Source organism: Lasiosphaeria miniovina, assembly GCF_030549165.1.
Source record: "Lasiosphaeria miniovina strain SMH2392-1A chromosome Unknown B0T26scaffold_1, whole genome shotgun sequence".
Lineage (NCBI taxonomy): Eukaryota > Fungi > Ascomycota > Sordariomycetes > Sordariales > Lasiosphaeriaceae > Lasiosphaeria > Lasiosphaeria miniovina.
The window spans coordinates 5,266,136-5,282,726 of NW_026848220.1; the positions used below are offsets into that span (position 1 = coordinate 5,266,136).

At 55.5% G+C, this 16,591-nt stretch overlaps 5 protein-coding genes across 5 annotated transcripts; 2 read left to right on the forward strand and 3 right to left on the reverse strand.

Moving 5' to 3' along the window:
• Positions 1 to 154: 154 nt before the first annotated feature.
• On the reverse strand, positions 155 to 3,002 carry B0T26DRAFT_688563 (ATP synthase subunit alpha). Its single transcript, XM_060440993.1, has 7 exons — positions 2,773 to 3,002; positions 2,397 to 2,548; positions 2,185 to 2,241; positions 2,001 to 2,121; positions 1,484 to 1,952; positions 814 to 1,331; positions 155 to 754 (listed from the first exon to the last, which is right to left on the reverse strand). Exons 1-7 carry the CDS (start codon positions 2,842 to 2,844, stop codon positions 491 to 493), a joined length of 1,653 nt encoding a protein of 550 aa, XP_060303334.1. The 5' UTR covers positions 2,845 to 3,002; the 3' UTR covers positions 155 to 490.
• A 1,818-nt stretch (positions 3,003 to 4,820) lies between these two features.
• On the reverse strand, positions 4,821 to 6,298 carry B0T26DRAFT_688572 (uncharacterized protein). Its single transcript, XM_060440994.1, has 3 exons — positions 6,168 to 6,298; positions 5,321 to 6,076; positions 4,821 to 5,261 (listed from the first exon to the last, which is right to left on the reverse strand). The coding sequence occupies exons 1-3, from the start codon at positions 6,178 to 6,180 to the stop codon at positions 4,993 to 4,995; spliced, it is 1,038 nt and encodes a 345-aa protein (XP_060303335.1). The 5' UTR covers positions 6,181 to 6,298; the 3' UTR covers positions 4,821 to 4,992.
• Positions 6,299 to 7,908: 1,610 nt separating this feature from the next.
• On the reverse strand, positions 7,909 to 8,664 carry B0T26DRAFT_737133 (RNA ligase/cyclic nucleotide phosphodiesterase; the record flags this gene model as incomplete). The annotated part of the gene is made up of 1 exon (XM_060443405.1): positions 7,909 to 8,664. The coding sequence occupies one exon, from the start codon at positions 8,662 to 8,664 to the stop codon at positions 7,909 to 7,911; it is 756 nt and encodes a 251-aa protein (XP_060303336.1).
• Positions 8,665 to 9,726: 1,062 nt separating this feature from the next.
• On the forward strand, positions 9,727 to 11,592 carry B0T26DRAFT_72633 (uncharacterized protein). The gene has a single exon (XM_060442815.1). The coding sequence runs from the start codon at positions 10,194 to 10,196 to the stop codon at positions 11,412 to 11,414; it is 1,221 nt and encodes a 406-aa protein (XP_060303337.1). The 5' UTR covers positions 9,727 to 10,193; the 3' UTR covers positions 11,415 to 11,592.
• A 1,027-nt stretch (positions 11,593 to 12,619) lies between these two features.
• B0T26DRAFT_634862 (carbohydrate kinase) lies at positions 12,620 to 14,096 on the forward strand (the record flags this gene model as incomplete). The annotated part of the gene is made up of 4 exons (XM_060436665.1): positions 12,620 to 12,695; positions 12,802 to 12,899; positions 13,097 to 13,825; positions 13,965 to 14,096. 4 exons carry the CDS (start codon positions 12,620 to 12,622, stop codon positions 14,094 to 14,096), a joined length of 1,035 nt encoding a protein of 344 aa, XP_060303338.1.
• Positions 14,097 to 16,591: the final 2,495 nt, after the last annotated feature.

The window sequence follows — 16,591 nt, forward strand, 5'->3', positions numbered from 1 at the left end:
GAATCCCCAGTCAATGGTTATTGTTGGAACAGCGGCATTCATGACCGTACCTTTAGTGCAGGAGGGAGGTAGCGCCAGGCACGTGCCGGCTCACGTGGTACGTGAGCGCACGGGGGCCTGCGTGCCGATCCACCAAAACCAAGCCCACCCAGAAGCATTAGTTACTTCTGTAGACAATCAATGAAAACTATTACCCCCTCCACAGTAGTACTACTACGAACCATTCCGGAATACCACGAACAGTTATGTCCAGCGCAAGCTGCTCATGGTCTGGGACAAAAGGAATCGAGTGCTTGGTTGAGTCTCTGCTCTATTTTACAACTAGTTTGGCCGGAGAATCATTTCTCACGCGTCCTCCCCCAGTCCAGCAACCAGCGAGATAGAACACCCCCTCTCTCCTCTAGAAAACACACAACGATACGGTATAAACAGCCACCCCCTCTCCATTATTTCCCTCAACACGCCGGGTACTCTTATATCGAATGCGCAATTAAGCCAAGAAGGTCTTGGTGAAGGTCGAGATGACGTCCTTCAACCTGGCCTCGAGGTCCTTGCTGAGCGCACCCTCCTTATCAATCGTCGCGAGCAACTCAGTCTCGTTAGACTTGAGGTGAGCCAGGAAGTCCGCCTCCCAGGTCAAAATCTTGTCGACGGGAACAGTGTCGAGGTGACCGTTGACACCAGCATAGATAAGAGGAACCATCTCGTTAACAGCCATGGGAGAGTACTGCTTCTGCTTGAGGAGCTCGGTCAACTGTATAAACACATGGTTAGCTCTGCCACAACCGCAATTAGCCGCTAAAAAAAACTTACCCGTTCGCCACGGTTAAGCGTCTGCTTAGTTGAGGCATCCAAATCTGAGCCGAACTGGGCAAAAGCAGCCACCTCACGGTACTGGGCCAAGAAGAGCTTCAGGGAGCCAGCAACCTGCTTCATGGCCTTGAGCTGAGCAGCGGAACCGACACGCGAGACAGAAAGACCGACGTTGATGGCAGGACGAATACCCTTGTAGAAGAGCTCGGCCTCCAAGAAGATCTGACCATCGGTAATGGAAATGACGTTGGTAGGGATATAGGCAGAAACATCACCGCCCTGGGTCTCGATGATGGGAAGCGCAGTCATGGAGCCACCGCCAAGCTTGTCGTTCATCTTGGCAGCACGCTCGAGCAGACGAGAGTGAAGGTAGAAGACGTCACCGGGGTAAGCTTCACGTCCAGGGGGGCGGCGGAGAAGCAGAGACATTTGGCGATAAGCAACCGCCTGCTTCGATAGATCGTCGAAGATGATCAGAGAGTGTTTGCCATTGTCACGGAACCACTCCCCGATTGCCGCTATGAATATATGTTAATTGAATACGCGTGCAACAGAAACCTGGGGGCGTAGATGTCTGGGGGTGTGGATGTCTAGGGTGTAGATGAACGCGTGCAACAGAAACCTGAAGGTGTAGATGCCTGGGAGGATAGGTGTCTGGGGGTATACTAACCACCAGTAAAAGGGGCGATGTACTGGAGAGGAGCAGCCTCCGACGCCGTGGCGGCAATAATGACCGAGTATTTCATGGCATCATTCTCCTCGAGCGTCTGGACGAGCTGGGCAACAGTGGAACGCTTCTGGCCAATGGCGACGTAGACACAGTAGAGCTTCTTCTTCTCATCGGTGCTGTTGTTCCAACGCTTCTGGTTGAGCATAGCATCGAGGGCAACGGCAGTCTTGCCGGTCTGACGATCGCCAATGATCAACTCACGCTGACCACGGCCGATGGGGACCATGGCGTCGACCGACTTGAGGCCAGTCTGCACCGGCTCTCTAACAGACTGACGGGGCAGAATGCCGGGGGCCTTGAGCTGCGCACGGCGCTTCTCAGAGGTGTTGATGGGGCCCTTTCCATCAATGGGGTTGCCCAGAGCGTCGACGACACGTCCAAGAAGCTCCATGCCAACAGGGACATCGACCTATTTAGGTCAGCAGAGGTTGACAGGTTAGGGCGTGTGGCTACCCACGATTTGACCAGTGCGCTTGACGATCTCGCCCTCCTTGACGAGGCGATCAGAACCGAAGAGCACGACACCGACCTGGCCGGCCTCGAGGTTCATGCACATGCCCTTGACTCCAGAAGCGAACCTGCAGCCCGGTTAGATCTTTTGCTCCGACCAATACCAAAGAAGAGAGGGGGTTGCCACATACTCGACAAGCTCCTCGGCCTGGACATTGGCCATACCGTGCACACGGGCGATACCATCACTGTCCGGGTGCCAAAGTTAGCGTCCATATTCCATATAGCACCGCAGCAGCGCCGTCCCCATATTCAATTGGCGTCGGTGGCGGCGGGGGATTCGTGACCTCGCTCGGCTTCGTGTTCTGTCGCCAAGACTCCCAGCAGGCTTATGGAAACGTACCCGATGGACAGGACACGGCCGGTCTCAGCAAGGTTCGACTCCTCCTGGACACCGCGGATTCTCTGCTCGAGAAGGGACGAGACCTCTGTCGGCGTTGCCTTGTCGGCGTATGTGCGGGCTTGGAAGGCAGAAACGACGGGTGCGGCATTTCGCTGCATGCAAGTTAGCCGAGCCGAAACGCCCCGAGGCAGCCAAAAACAGTGGCAGCAAAAATGCAACAGCTCCCATCCCAGCTCATCGAGAGCACCGAGAGCCCTTGCACGGCGGGGGTGAAGCTCAATTGAGTTTCGCCGATGCGTCCGGGAGCGATTGGGATGGGATTCGAGGCGGGAGCGATGGAATTGAGATCGATGCGGACGGGCGGAGGGTCACTCACCACGGCGACTCTGCTCGAGGCAGAGATGGCGCCGACGGCACGCGTGCTCTGTCGGAGGGCGTTCCGGAACATCTTGGAGAGGCGTCTAGATGTGGCTGGACGAAAAGGAAAACAATTGCAATCGAATTGCAATTGCGTGGAGAGGAGATTGAGGCAGAGGTTGATGGAGGTTCGGAGAGCCGGCGTGAGGAAAATTGTCGAGAAAGGGCTGGCTGGCCTGGTTGATGAGGGAGCGGAGTCCAAGCTTGGCACAGGCCAATCAGAGCAAGCGAGAATTTTGCTCATCCAAAGGCAGGCCAAGGTGGAATGTGTCCCCACTCGGCACGTCGAAACGCGAGCGTTACGAAACCGGAAGCTTCCCAACGCTACGAATCGATCGTTCCGTTCCTTGTCGATGAAGTCTTGTTGAAATCTCAAAGTAATGGCGTTGCCTTGGGAGGTAGCCGATTTCGTCCCAGCATTGTCGCCGACAAATTGGTAGTTGCAGCGTCCCAATTGCACCTTCCATCCACCACAGCCCTCGTCTTGTCACCTGGGTAATCCCGACCGTACCAGCGTTTGGAGCTCTGACCAACTCCAAGTTGGCCAAGTTGGATCCGGTGCACCACCACGGACGGCACTGGGCCCTCAATTCAGCTCGTCTCTCGCTCCGTCACATACCTAGTTGAATATTGTCGCGGCCTCAAATAGAATCTGAGAGGGGCTTTGGTTAACAAAACAGGCCTTTATTATTCGATATTAGAGATACTGGTAAATAAAATCAGCCTGAAAAGCCGTTACCAGGGTTCTAGTAAGAAAGAGACAGACCTTTGGGATTCCATATTTGGGGTTCTAGGAAATTAGTAGAGTATTAGTTTGTCCCCGTATGGGAGAAGACGACTTGGACGTAACTAAGTTCAAGGCTGCCAGTAATCGAACAGCCTACCAGGCGTTTTACGAGAAACTTAAAGCTATCGAGTCAAATCCGGAATTGAAACTGCATGTCGTGGAGTACCTTGGAGCATTGGCCGTCTACTATGACGAGCAAAAAATCACCCATATTTCTCGAGCCCTTCTCGACTCCTGGGGGCGAATGGCAACAAACCCAATAAAAAAATCTTTAGAGCTTTTCGCCAGATCGCCATCAGATTTGGATCCCGGGAGGAGTTATCGAAGACGACGGTCTGTCCCTCCTTACTATTCACGAAGTGGCCGTAGAGTCCCAGAGGCGTAACAAAACCAGACCGTCAAGACTAAACGGAGTGCCGGTTCCTCGCGATCTCCGTCGGCTTAGAGAGCCAAACATTCGAAGCCGGATAATAAATCCGATAAGAGATCTAATAAGTGCCATGATTTAGGGTCTGGCCCCAAGATCGAAGGTAATAAATTTAGTATTGACTCCAAAGCCGATGACAAAGCCGATGGCAAGTTAGAGTCAGAGGATACTGACAATGACTCCAAAGCCGATGACAAAGCCGATGACAATTTAGAGTCAGAGGACAGTGACAGCGACTCCGAAGCCGATGACGAGTCGGAGCCAGAGGGGCAGGGCAGTGGCCCCAAAGTTGATGACGACAAGCCAGAGAGCGAGCCGGAGCCGGAGGAGCAAGGCAGTGGCTCTACGTCCGTCAAAGCTGACGGCGGCAAATGGACACCTATGAAGCTGTCCCCAGATATTCTATCGGATAATGACGAGAAGCCCGAGGGCTTAGGCCCAGAGAACCAGTTGGACGAATCTGGTGGCGATAATACCGAAGCGCCCACTGGTGAAGGTCCGGTTGGTCAGACTGATGAGGAGATTGAGCACCACAGCACCCATGATGGCGATATCTTCGGAACTAGGTACCTTGGTAAGAAAGAGATAAACCTCAACAGTAAGGACCTTGGCAAGAAAGAGAGAGACCCTTGGGATTCTACGTCCGGGGCTTTGGTAAACAAACCCGGGCTGAAAAGTGTTCGAAGGCATCTGCAAGACAGGAGACGGCCTTTGTTATTCTGCATCACGGGCTCCAAGGGCTGCCACCCTACTCGGAGAAACCCCTCGAGGGCGGGCTGTACGACATTTAGGCCTCTAAATATGTCAATGACACGTTTTTTTCACGTCTCGGAGCTGGAATATATCCAAAGATGGTTCAAGTATTGGGTATTTAAGTCCTGTTGGAACGTCCCAGCCGTTGCCATCCCCAACGACGCTTCCTCCACGTCCCAAAAATGCAATTTCTCCCACGAGTAACGACCTAATTACGGCCCCTTCGACTTCATGCGCTGGCCATACAGGTCCACGATCCGAACTGAGGGGTCGAAGCAGCTCTTGCGCAGGAGCTTGTAGTTGGTGCCGACAATGTTCCACGGCACGCTCAGCCGCCCTCCCTCCTTTGCGGATGCAGCTTCGTCCAAGTTGGGCACGCTCCTCTGTCGAGTCCGGCCACCGCAGAGGTCGTACTTGTCCTTGAGGTCCCGGTAGTCATCAAAGCCTCCTTCGTCGTCGCTCAAGAGCGGCGCTGAGAAGTCTTTGCACACAAGTTAGTGCCGGCAGTTCCACACTGATGACAAAAAGAAAACAACTCACCGCCTTGGAGATAGCTGTCGATCATGTGCTGGCAGATGGCACTCGCAGTCCTCCTTCCCTTATCGTCGCGCTCGGAGCGGACCAGGTAGCTGCGGCCGACGTAACTCTGGCGGCTGTACTTTTGGTCGAACAGGGCGGCGACGTCGAGGAACATCTTAGGGCAGCCGCCGAAGAAGGCGGCCTCGAACTCGGAGCCGGCGTCGTACTGGGCGACCAAGCTCAGCACGTCGTCGTCGGCGACCTCGGCGGCGAGCCCGCCAAAGTTGCGCAGGAACCCCACAAACAGGTGGCACAGGTGGTGGGCGACCCCGACCGAGGCGTGGAACTGCAGCCGCCGGAACCGCGTCGTCTGCACCACCTGCTCGACGTGGTCGCGCCGCCGCCGCGCCAGGTCCGCCTTGAGCCGGGCCTGGTACAACTTGTCGGCCAGCTCGCGGTCGAGGTGCAGCACGGCGGCCGCTTTCGGATTGAAGGATAGCCGCTGCTCGCGCGGCGCCGACGGGCTGCCCCGCGGCTGCTGCTTCTGCTCCGTCTCGCCGCCGCCGTCGTCGCTGAAGAAACCCTCCTTGCCGTCCAGCCGCACCGCGGGGAACTGGTGCCTCACGCACCGCAGGAACTCGGCCACGGCGGCTGACGGCCGCACCTCGCGCTGCGGCAGCTCGACCGCCGAGAGCGGCTCGTACGCATTGTTCAGACTGCTCAACGGCGCCTTGCCGAGCCAGACGTGTATCACGCGAAGAGCGATGTCCTCGAGAGCTGTGGGTTGGAACGTGTCAGACGTCAGTAAGTCTGGTTGGATTAACCGCCCGATGGTGAGCTTGGGTAGGGGTTATGAATCATTGTTTACCGCTTTTGGACATTCCAAAGAGACGTTGCACTTGTACAACCAAGCCGGGGTAGGGGCTCTGGACCGTTGCCCACCCCTTTCACAAGCCATGGGAGAGGCATGAGGTATGAGACACGAGACACGAGACACGAGACACGAGAAATATACGCACCATATCGTCCGCGGAGGCTTTCGAGCATGCGCAGGCCGAGGTCGAGCACGGCGGCGACGGCAAACGTCCTGCCGGAGCCGCGCTCGAGGGGCTGCTGCTCCGAGCCGAGGGCGCCCTCGAGCTCCTCCGAGACGGCGATCTGGTAGATGCCCTCGGTCGGCAACTCCTTCCACGACTCGGGCCGCACCAGACCGAGGCGCAGCAGTCCGCGGTGCGATCGCGACAGCCGCTTCGACAGCGCCCGCAGGTCGACCGGCCCGTAGGACTCGTCTGCCTTGTCGATCGAGACGAACGGCATCGTCGTTGGAGGCCAAAAAAATAACTAACTACCGAGACTCTGTTTCCTGTGTGACAACTCTAGGTAGTCTTTTTTTTCGCGAAATTTCCCTACGGGAAAATGGTAACAGCACAATGCAAAACAAGAAAGCACACACAATCCCTCCGGCGGCGGCCGGCATCGTTTGTTTTACACACTGAGGGGAGGTCATTTGCAGAGCCATGGATGGGTGGTGGCCGGCCTCGTAAGCAGTGAAGCCAGCCCAGCAAGTCAGTCAGTCAGATAGCGTGTTTGCGGGAGTGTGGGAAACAGGTCCTAGTCTGAGGCCCATCGTGTGTGGAAAAAGTTAGACTGTCGCGATTCACAAAAGTTTGAACCAAAGACGCGGGTGGCCAGCCGGCCGTCTTAGTCGGCCAGGTCCGGGTAGCCACCCACTCCTACATGTCGTGGGATTCTGGGGTCAGTTTATAAACCCAATGTTTCCGTAGCAGTTGCTGTATCGCGTTAGCCAAAGTCGGCCACAGCTCTTGATCGTTCGCGTGATTTTTCTTATTTGTTCCGTTGGCTTCGTTTTCCGGCCCTGGTTGGAATTGCCCAGACAGACGGCTTCACGCGCAGACGGCTTCACGCGCAGACGGCTTCACGCGCAGCTGCTGAATGCAGTCAGCCGTCTACTGTCCGGGGAGCTGTGCGAAGCACCCCAAAGTTTGAACCCTGAAGGATGTCGGACGGGGGCGGGCGTGGCTGGCCTCGGCGGCTGTTTCAAGCTGTTCTACAGGCCTGGGTCTGGGGGGGAAGGCCCGCCTCAACCGTGAACCCGCATGTGGTGGTTACACAAAATGGCGTTCACGGTTAGGCTAGTGCTGTGCCGCTCTCAGCGGGCGCCCATCTCTCATCTCCCATCCATCCCATTCCATCCATCTACCCGAAACTACCTAAGCGCGTGGCGAACGGCGTCTCGTCTGTTCTATTTCAAGCTCATCAACAATTTCTTCTCGCCATCGGGCGAAATAGACGCGCAAGGGCTGATTTCCACAAGTGTCATTTGCGTCGGGTGAAAGTAGCCGACTCTAAGGCTATAGCTTGATTCAGAGGGGGGGATTTTAAACCCTTTCAAGAGCTCAACAGCTGTAAAAGGCTAGTGAGAAGCGAAAAAAATGAAATCGGTATATTGATCCTTCTACGGATATGTCTTCGAGAAACCCGATAGGGGAGGAGCAGTAGTCTTATCAGGGGTTCCGCGCTGCCAACCGCTTATGATGCTGCTCGTCCCACGCCCATCAAATCCTGAAAAGCAGACGGCCGAAGGCGCGTCAACCCTGGTTCTTCAGGTAGAACAGCCGGTCAAACTGGGACATGTTCTCGAACGTGCAGAACTCTGGCGCGCCGAGCTCAAACTCTTTGGGCATGTCGCGAAAGTGGTCTGCGAGCAGAGTAGCGATCTCGTCTGCCTGCGCTTGGTCGAGGTAGCTCAGGTAGTACGCCATGCTCAGGTGCAGGCCGTAGTTGGCGTGGTGCGGGTGCCGGATCTGCAGCGCGTCGGCGAGGAGGTCGCGTAGTGTACGGAAGCGGGACTCCTCGTCGGCCGTCTGTAGCCGGAGGTTCACGCAGATGCCGAATAGCTGCGACGTGACGGCCGTCGCTGTCAGCCGGAGCGGCGGGCCGCACTGCAGGTCGAACGCCGCGAGCTTCTCGGCAAAGCGCGCCGTGCAGGCTTCCAGCGGCGCGTCTGCGGCGAGGTCGCGCGGCCACGAGCCCGGCGCACGCACCTGGTCGCAGACGCCGTCGAACACGGTCATGTGCCAGCTCGGAGGCGGCAGCAGCGCATACAGGTGTGCCAGAGGGCTCGCGGCTAGCTTGTCGTAGAGCTGCTGCATCGAGCCGTACAGCTCGCTCGAAGGAGAAAGGTGGCACAAGATGGTGTTGCCGGGGAACCGTTGGACGTTGCCGTCGGGGTCAAACTTTCTGGGAACTCCGACTGGGTGATGGGGGCGCGTAACCGCGAACTGCTGATGCTGCTGCTCCAGCTGATCCTCCTGGTATTTCTGCCGGCGGCGCCATTTAAACATGGTCTCAGACTTGAGATAGCCCTACAGGCTACGGTGGTGGTGTCAACGGAGGTTGCCGTGCTTTCAGGAGCCGCTTTCGTACAATCTTGAAGTTATCTCGGGATAGCGTCCAAGGTAGATGGCGGTCACAAATACGAAGCCCGGGTCGGCATGGTTGCCGGGGCTTGCGAGAGCTTGGGGCTGAGGAAGCTCACACTATGCGATCAGAGTCCTGAAGATGCTTCGATGTAGGTCATGGCTAGGATAACGGAGAGTGATTGGTTGGTCTCAGCGCCACGTGGCTGACCTTGTCCTCATTGAGGAGTCTTGCGGCATGAGAATCCCAAGCATGGACGAGGCTGCGAGAGCATGCGGCCGCGTCCAAGTCTGTGTTGGTAGCAGAATAAGTATGCCTTAGGCCTCAAGCCTCACGGCCTCATGGCAGATGGTAGCCTAGCGCGACGGGCTTTCTTCAATGCTGATTTTGGATCCCGGGCTTTGTTCGTTCGATTGGATGGGAGAGCTCGGTTTTGGGCCTTGCATAGCTGGTGTGGGAGACTGCGAGCCCCTGCGTCAGTGGGAAAAAATTTCTGGTGGAAGCAACTGCTGGAAACCATGCTGTCGATTGTGGCCCTGAGTAAGGCCGTTTTGAGAATTTACGGCCCAGCAGGCGTTACCAAACTGTCGGGTCCATCCTCCCAATCACGACCGTCTGTCTAAGCGCCAGCTGCCAGCCTGGCCCCCCTTGTTTTTTTTTGGCAGGATTCCCCACAACAACACTTCAGCTGTCGGGGCTGTTTATGTCCCGGGGGACAGGGACGCGTGTGTCTCTTCTGTTGTGCAGAGATTAAAGAAGAGAAGATGGTCGTACTTTGGGTCATTCGCGCTTCTGAAAGGGGCTTGCTGCCACCTGCCTCGCCGGTATGCCCTGACCCCTGACATGGACATATCAAGCTCCCTGAATGGCCAGTCCCTTTGGAATGTCTGGCTGCAGAAGTGGCCACATGCTTAATAGGCAGACTCCTTTACCCCTTACGGTACGGGCCATGACGGACCCGCCCAAGGCTGTGAACATCCGCAAGTGTCAATGATATAGACCAGGAGTGTTATTTAAACAGCCGGGTCTAGTAACCGATATGCGTCGGCCTAGCGCGGAAACCAGTCTCTCAGAGTTTAGTTATAACCAGTCAGACTTTGATGCTTCGTTCGTGTGTCTTGTCTCGTTCTCTGTTCTCTTCACACTCAGCATCCGCGTCGTTTGTTCGGGAACGAAGTTAACCAAGCATGTCTAACATCCCCAAAGTAAGTAACATAGGCCCAAAAAGCAAACTCGAAAAGAACCCACAACTGACTCATTGCTCATAAAGACGACGTATGAGGCCTGCGAAGGACAAGATCGGCCAGTTTCAAGGCGGCTCACAATCCTAACACGCTCCAGCGAATATTCTGAGCTTAGCGAGAGCACCGATCACCAGAGCAGCCTCGATAAGAACTTGACCTCGCGCTATACCTGCAAAGGCTCGGTCGGTACAGAAGGTGCCCTGCGGCAGATGGCTCTTTCGTCGCTGGAGGCCGAAGGCTGGCTAAGACACAGCCAAATGAACCCGTATCACGCCTCAACACCTCCACCAGAGGACGACGAGACAACTCAAGACCTCCTGATGAATGGGATTGGCTGTCACTTTCCCAGCAATTCGCCATCCAGGGCGTCGTCGTTGACCGTAGATGGCGAATCCGTATTGAACCACCCAGCCACTCCTCGTCGTGGCTCTGCAGATGGAGACGCCAGTGGCAGCGATGACAACATCACTCCCACCGCCACCGCCTTGGAGACCGTGCTTGCCATAACTCCCACCAAGCGCGGCCCTCCCCAAGCAGCTGTCAGGGCGAGCATGCCAATGTTTAGCAATTGTCTGTTGACGCCAAGCCCATCGCCTAGGGTCAAGAGGGGCGCGAGTCCCCCGGCCACGCCGCAGCCCGTCAAACGGCCAAGATCTCGGGCTCAACAAGCCCGCTCGGACACGCACTCCGACGAGCCGGGGGCTTGGCAGGCCTTTCGGAACGCGAGACAGCTCACGGCCGAACTGGCAGAGTCGGCGAGTCTTCTTGCCAGAACTCCGATGACATCCATGGAAGCCATCGCTCGGGCCCAGGCTCCCCGTCATGCTGAAGCTTGCTCTCCGGCCGTGAACAGGGCGTTATTCGAAGATCCCGCAGAGGGCGAAGGTGAGCATGAATTTCTCCATTCCACGGCCTCCCTCGCTAACAGCAACCGAGGCCGAAAATACACAAGCATAATCCCGATACAGTACAGTCTCGACAAAGACGAATTTACGCTCGAGCTCCATTGGTTTACCGAAGAAGAGATCGAGAAGCAGCTGGCCAAGCTTCTGCGGTCGTATCGGAGGTTCTACGCTGCCCCCGACGACCTCGAAGACGAAGCGTCGGCCGCTGATGGCGATGCCAGCCAGGCGGCAACAGCCCGGGACGCTCTCAAGACAATATTCATCGGACGACTAGACCTGGTCCTGGAGGGAGACGAGAGCCAGGACGGGAACGAGGGCAAGGATTTCCTTCTGCTCCAGGAGGAGGAAGACGTCTTGAACACGTTCATGATGTGGATCCGGGAAATGGCGATCCCGTCGCATGCGCACGTCGAAGTCATCCAGGACATGCAGGGCTGCATCGGCCGTCTGATGCAGCTGACAGTTGAGCCCGCCAGGCCGGAGGGCTCGCAGAAGACGGCGGCCTTCATCAAGAAGATCACGTAGGTCCCAAACCCGCACACCATGAGCCATGAGTCAGTTCCAGACCAGACATCTAACGCAAAACAAAACAAAATAGGCTGCTCTCGAATTCCCGCAGTAACCGGCTTCTGCTCGACGACTTGCCCGGAGCCCGAGGCTTTGGTTCGCCCACTAGTTCGGCTGGCGGGGCCCTCTCTTGGGAATACGCCGACATCTTCTGCGGTCTTGAGCAGTCCGAACGCGAACAGCTGCGAGTTGCGTGTGGCAATATCAGGCTTCGTGACGACATTTTCCAGGGCCGCTGCTAATAATTTGCCCGACGATGGGTACTTTTCTCACTTGCAATGTAATGTAAAATTAATTGGTGTTTTCATTTCTTTTTAGTTGATGGGTTGAGGTGGTGGTGTTGGCAGGATTGGCAGTGTCAAGTTGGCGGGAGTGACCGTGTTCCGTCCGAATGAGATACCATCGAGATTAGTTGATGGAATTGACCGACTTAAACCTAGATATTTCTGGAAGCTCCTCATCTGTGGCCGGATTCTCGTGCTCATTTCTTGTCGACCATGCCTGACGTGTTCTCTGGTGCGCCAGACAACTCCTTCCGAGTTTGATCAAGGATTTTGGCGAGGAATTGGGAACTAAGCGGTAAAGGGTTAGGGTTAGTATAGTAAACCCTGTCTCCGCCCTGAGATACCAATGATCCGTACTCTACAAATGCTCTGCACTAACAAAGGCCTGCCGATCTTATTCGCCAAAATTCCAGGTCTAGCTGGGAGCTCCATGGAATTATCAGGGGATCAGAAGTGCTGGTGGTGGAGATCTCCCGAAGTGAGTGTGGGGTTTGGCCGAGTGACATGATGCCATAGAATCTGTGTGTGTAAGCATCAGAGCACTGTGCCACTGTTTCAACACATCTCAATGCTCTGCGCAATCCAACTCCAAAGCAGTGCTTGCCAACATCACCAAAGAGAAAACTACCATCTGCCTCACAAGATCCCACTTTGAGAGAAAAATTGTTGAGGTTCTCCCCAACTTCGATTCCCGAAGGTACGTTTCAGGGAAGGCGCCCCGGGGTGTCCTGACCTTCCCCAACTTGGATCCCGCCTCTTCCCTCGCTGTCGCCTTCCTCTCCGAGCCGGACAGTGTAAAATAACTGCTCTGACCATCGCCAGGATAAACCGGAGAATTGAGACATGCCATCTGACTCGCCGTCGTCGTCGGATCCTACCATGTCCGCAGCTACAAAAGAGATGCTTGCGCGCGTGCAGCGCATGGTCCCGCCCATGCTTGAGAAGTTCCACAAAGGTGCGAAACCTAAACGGAAGCTGGCTCGTGCTTGCTGCTTTCTCATCACTCACCTGATGTATTTATTCAGTTGAAAGACGCACTTGCTAATCTGTAACCATGGTAGGCCAACTTGGGCGTGTCGGCGTCATTGGCGGCAGTGAGGACTACACAGGCGCGCCGTATTTCTCGGCCATGGCAAGCGCGAGGCTGGGCTGTGATATGGTATGTTCTCTCGTTTCATTCGATCTTTTTGTAGCCGCCAAGGGTATTGGAAAGGGGGTTATGGCGGAATAGTCTACTGTGCTCAGGTCGGTGGTCTCTCTGCTTCCGGAGCGGCACTTGATCTACAACTACGACTACCCATACATGTTGTAGCATTGGAACACGACTGACAGCCCCTTTTCCTTGGCTCGCACCAGTCCCACGTCATATGTACACCAACTGCGGCCACAGTCATCAAGACCTTCTCGCCCAATCTCATGGTGCACCCGCTCATGCGCTCCACGCCGTCCTCATCTCCGCTATCCACCCAAACACCCGGGTCGGCGGCCGACTCGGACCCGGACCAGGTCGCCAGCCGCATCATCCCAATGCTAGACCGCCTGCATGTTCTAGTAATCGGGCCCGGCCTCGGCCGTGACCCGCTGATGCAGGACACGTGCGCGCGGGTCATCAAAGCCGCTCGGGCAAAGGGTCTACCCATGGTCCTCGACGCGGACGCCCTGCTCATCGTGCAGAAGGACCCGTCACTGGTCAAGGGCTACGGGCAGGTTGTGCTGACGCCCAATGTGGTTGAGTTCGCGCGGCTAACCAAATCACTCGGGGTCGACGACCAGGTTAGGGCCACGGCGGAGAGCGAGGGGGACACGGCCAAGGTCGAGGCGCTTGCGCGGGCACTCGGGGGCGTCATGATTCTGCAGAAGGGTGCCAAGGACTACCTGAGCGACGGGAAGGTAACTCTGACGGTCGATCTCGAGGGCGGAAAGAAGAGGAGTGGCGGACAGGGCGACACCCTAACCGGAAGTATCGCGACATTTCTCGGGTGGCGGAAAGCCTACCTCGACGGCATCTGGGATCCGGCGGGAGAACGATTGAAGGACGAAGAGCTCGTCGGGCTAGCCGTCTTTGGCGGGAGCGCGATTACGAGGGTAAATTTCTTTCTTTATCCCCCCCATTCCCGTCCCTGTTGATTAGTGCTACGATCTCGGCTATTATATTGGCTGGGGTTTGGTGTTGTTGTCGCTGCTCGTATCCGGCGAGCGAAAATAGCTGACGTGGGCGCTCCAGGAGTGCTCCCGACTGGCCTTTGCAAAAAGGGGCCGCAGCTTGCAAGCGAGCGATCTGACGGAAGAGGTGCACACTGCATTCATAAACCTTTTCGGGGGCGTTGACGGTGAAGCTGGAGCCGCAAGACTATGAGGCTCACCCGGTTTCCCCCCACACCACCTCCACCCCGGCAGATGATATTCTCCTGAAGAGGCTGGCGATCTCCTGGGAGCAGTTCCCCCAGTCAGGGGTTCCTCGGGGGGAACAGCCGATCTCAAGGGAACGGGCCGCGATTCGATATAATGCACATCGAGTCAGACTCCTGGGTGTCCGGCCGATCAACCAACTTCGGAGAGTTTTCAGGGCGGGGAAAAAGAAAAGGCACACTGCCATTCAATGAACTAGGGACTTGTGAGGATCATTGGCGTGAGACATCCCATAGACGCCTGTCTTGATTGTTAAATCGAATCATGTCAAATACTGCGGCTGGGCGCCGCACCCCTGAAATCTGGTGTGCCTTGTGACATCCAATGAAACACCCTTCTACAACACACCTGCATTTCGCTTGTTGTCCGAAATAAGGTACGAGAGATTCCAGTGTGTCGTCCTCCACCAGGAAACCAAACCGACCACGCGTGATGCGCGAAACAAGCTTCGGAAAGAAATCCCCCCACCCCCTTCCTTCCAAGAACTGCCCTTTGGGTGGACACGAATTTGCATTTCTTTCTCCCTCTCCCGGTTGGTTACACTCGTGTCCAAACCCCATCCAACGTACCATTCTGTATCCTGTGTTCTCTTGCCTGTTTCCGAAAAGGGGAACCGCCCGAGATCACCGCCGTGCCTGCTGCCTTCCGGACAGCGCATCACCATCATCCATTACCCTGTTAGGGCTCCGGAAGCAAGCCGTGCTAAGGCTGCCGCTGCCGCTGCCGCTTCTGCTGGTGGTTACAGTTTTATTTTCATCTGTCCGGAACAGGTAGGACTCGGTGCCGTGGAAACACGGTCTCATATTGTTAAATTACAGAAATACGTTTGACATCAAACACTGCCACTGCACAGTGAGCCGTGCGTATAATTTCGGCGGCCTGAAAAATTTCTGTTCAATCTTGTTTGGTCGGGCCTTTGGCTGTTGTAATAAGTAGAGTACATCTGACGAGTACCTAGTTGGGATGTTTCGAGCAGGTGACCCAAAGTCACTCACCTCAAGGCCCTTACAGAAACTCAAATTGACCATGTGTTGATGTCCACGGGCACATGATTCTGCGGTGCAGGTCTTGGAGTCGTTGCTAATGCCTGCCTGGCCTTTCATGTTCAGTCTTGGGCCCCCAAAGATAGACACGCTTGGCATACTGATATTTGTAGCGTAGTTCTAATGGCGACCTACTACGGATTACCGACGGAGCAAAAGTTGGACGCCTCCTCAAAGACCGGTTGTAGCCTTCCCCACACGAGCTGGAAAGACAGAACCGACACTCGCATGAAATGCGAGAGAACCAGAAATGCGAACGAACCAGAGAGCACAGCTGAAGAGGGTAAAACCTGCGAAGCGCGGGGAAAAAATACCTATTCAGTCTGGAGATAGTAAATCTACTACCAAGACGTAGGGTGGGAAGGTGAAGTAGGGGACTGAGACAACAGCCGCCCCTCGCCTCCCAATGAACGGTCCGATCTAAACGCCTCCTTTTCCATTAACCACCCCACTCTCCTGAAGCCGCTCTGCCGTAACGCCCGTTACCAAGGTCTGGCCTGGGACTAAACAGGTCCGATAGAGCAAAGCGGCAAGATTGGTTGTGCTGTCATCGGCTGCTTGCAGCTCAATGTCTAGGAACACACTATCATTCCGAAGAATCTGACTGTAAAGGGTAACTTCGGACCCGAGCTTCAGACTAAACTATTGGCATTGTTTTCGTCTCGGGATTTAGAGCCATTAGTCTCGCTGGAGAGTCAAAGTGGCAAAGAGTTGTCGTAGGGATATTTCCCCGGGTCCAGGTCATCCTAAGAGAGCTGGCATGCGCAATCTCGTGATGTTGTCGGGACCTGCTGGAAAATATTTTAGTGCGCGTGGCGAAAACGACCCATTCGGGGACCTGGGGGAGCCCTATGGAGCCCGAGACGTAACTGTAGGACGTTGTACTACCACACGCTGCGTTGCCTGGGCTCATGAGTACAGCTCTAGTTTTAGATTGGTGTTCGCCATTAGAAACGTTTAGCCTTTTTTCGAAAGGCGACCTGGGATGAGTGGATTTCGAAATCTCATGCGTATTTTGCAAGGTGGTCAAGGGGGGTGTTTCTGATTTCCGAACTGGAGAACTAACTCATTGGAGATGAGGTTAGACAACCAAAGTGTATGTCTCATGACAGGCAGGTAATTTGGACATGCCGATTCCGGGAACAAGAGCCATATCGGCGAGCACACCGTGTGCTCGATGGAGAGATAACTCGTTGCACTAGAACTAGTCGTCATTCTATTGCCGCGATGTTAAAAACGAAAACCCCCTAGGGAGCGCAGCTGAAAGACATCGGTAAGGGCTAAAACCACTTGGGATTAAAAGATATGATGGATGCTGGATAGCACATACGTTGTTCCCGAGACGCAGCCAATCCTCAACAAACCTGAGTCGCAACAGCCGAAGCACGGATCGGATCTG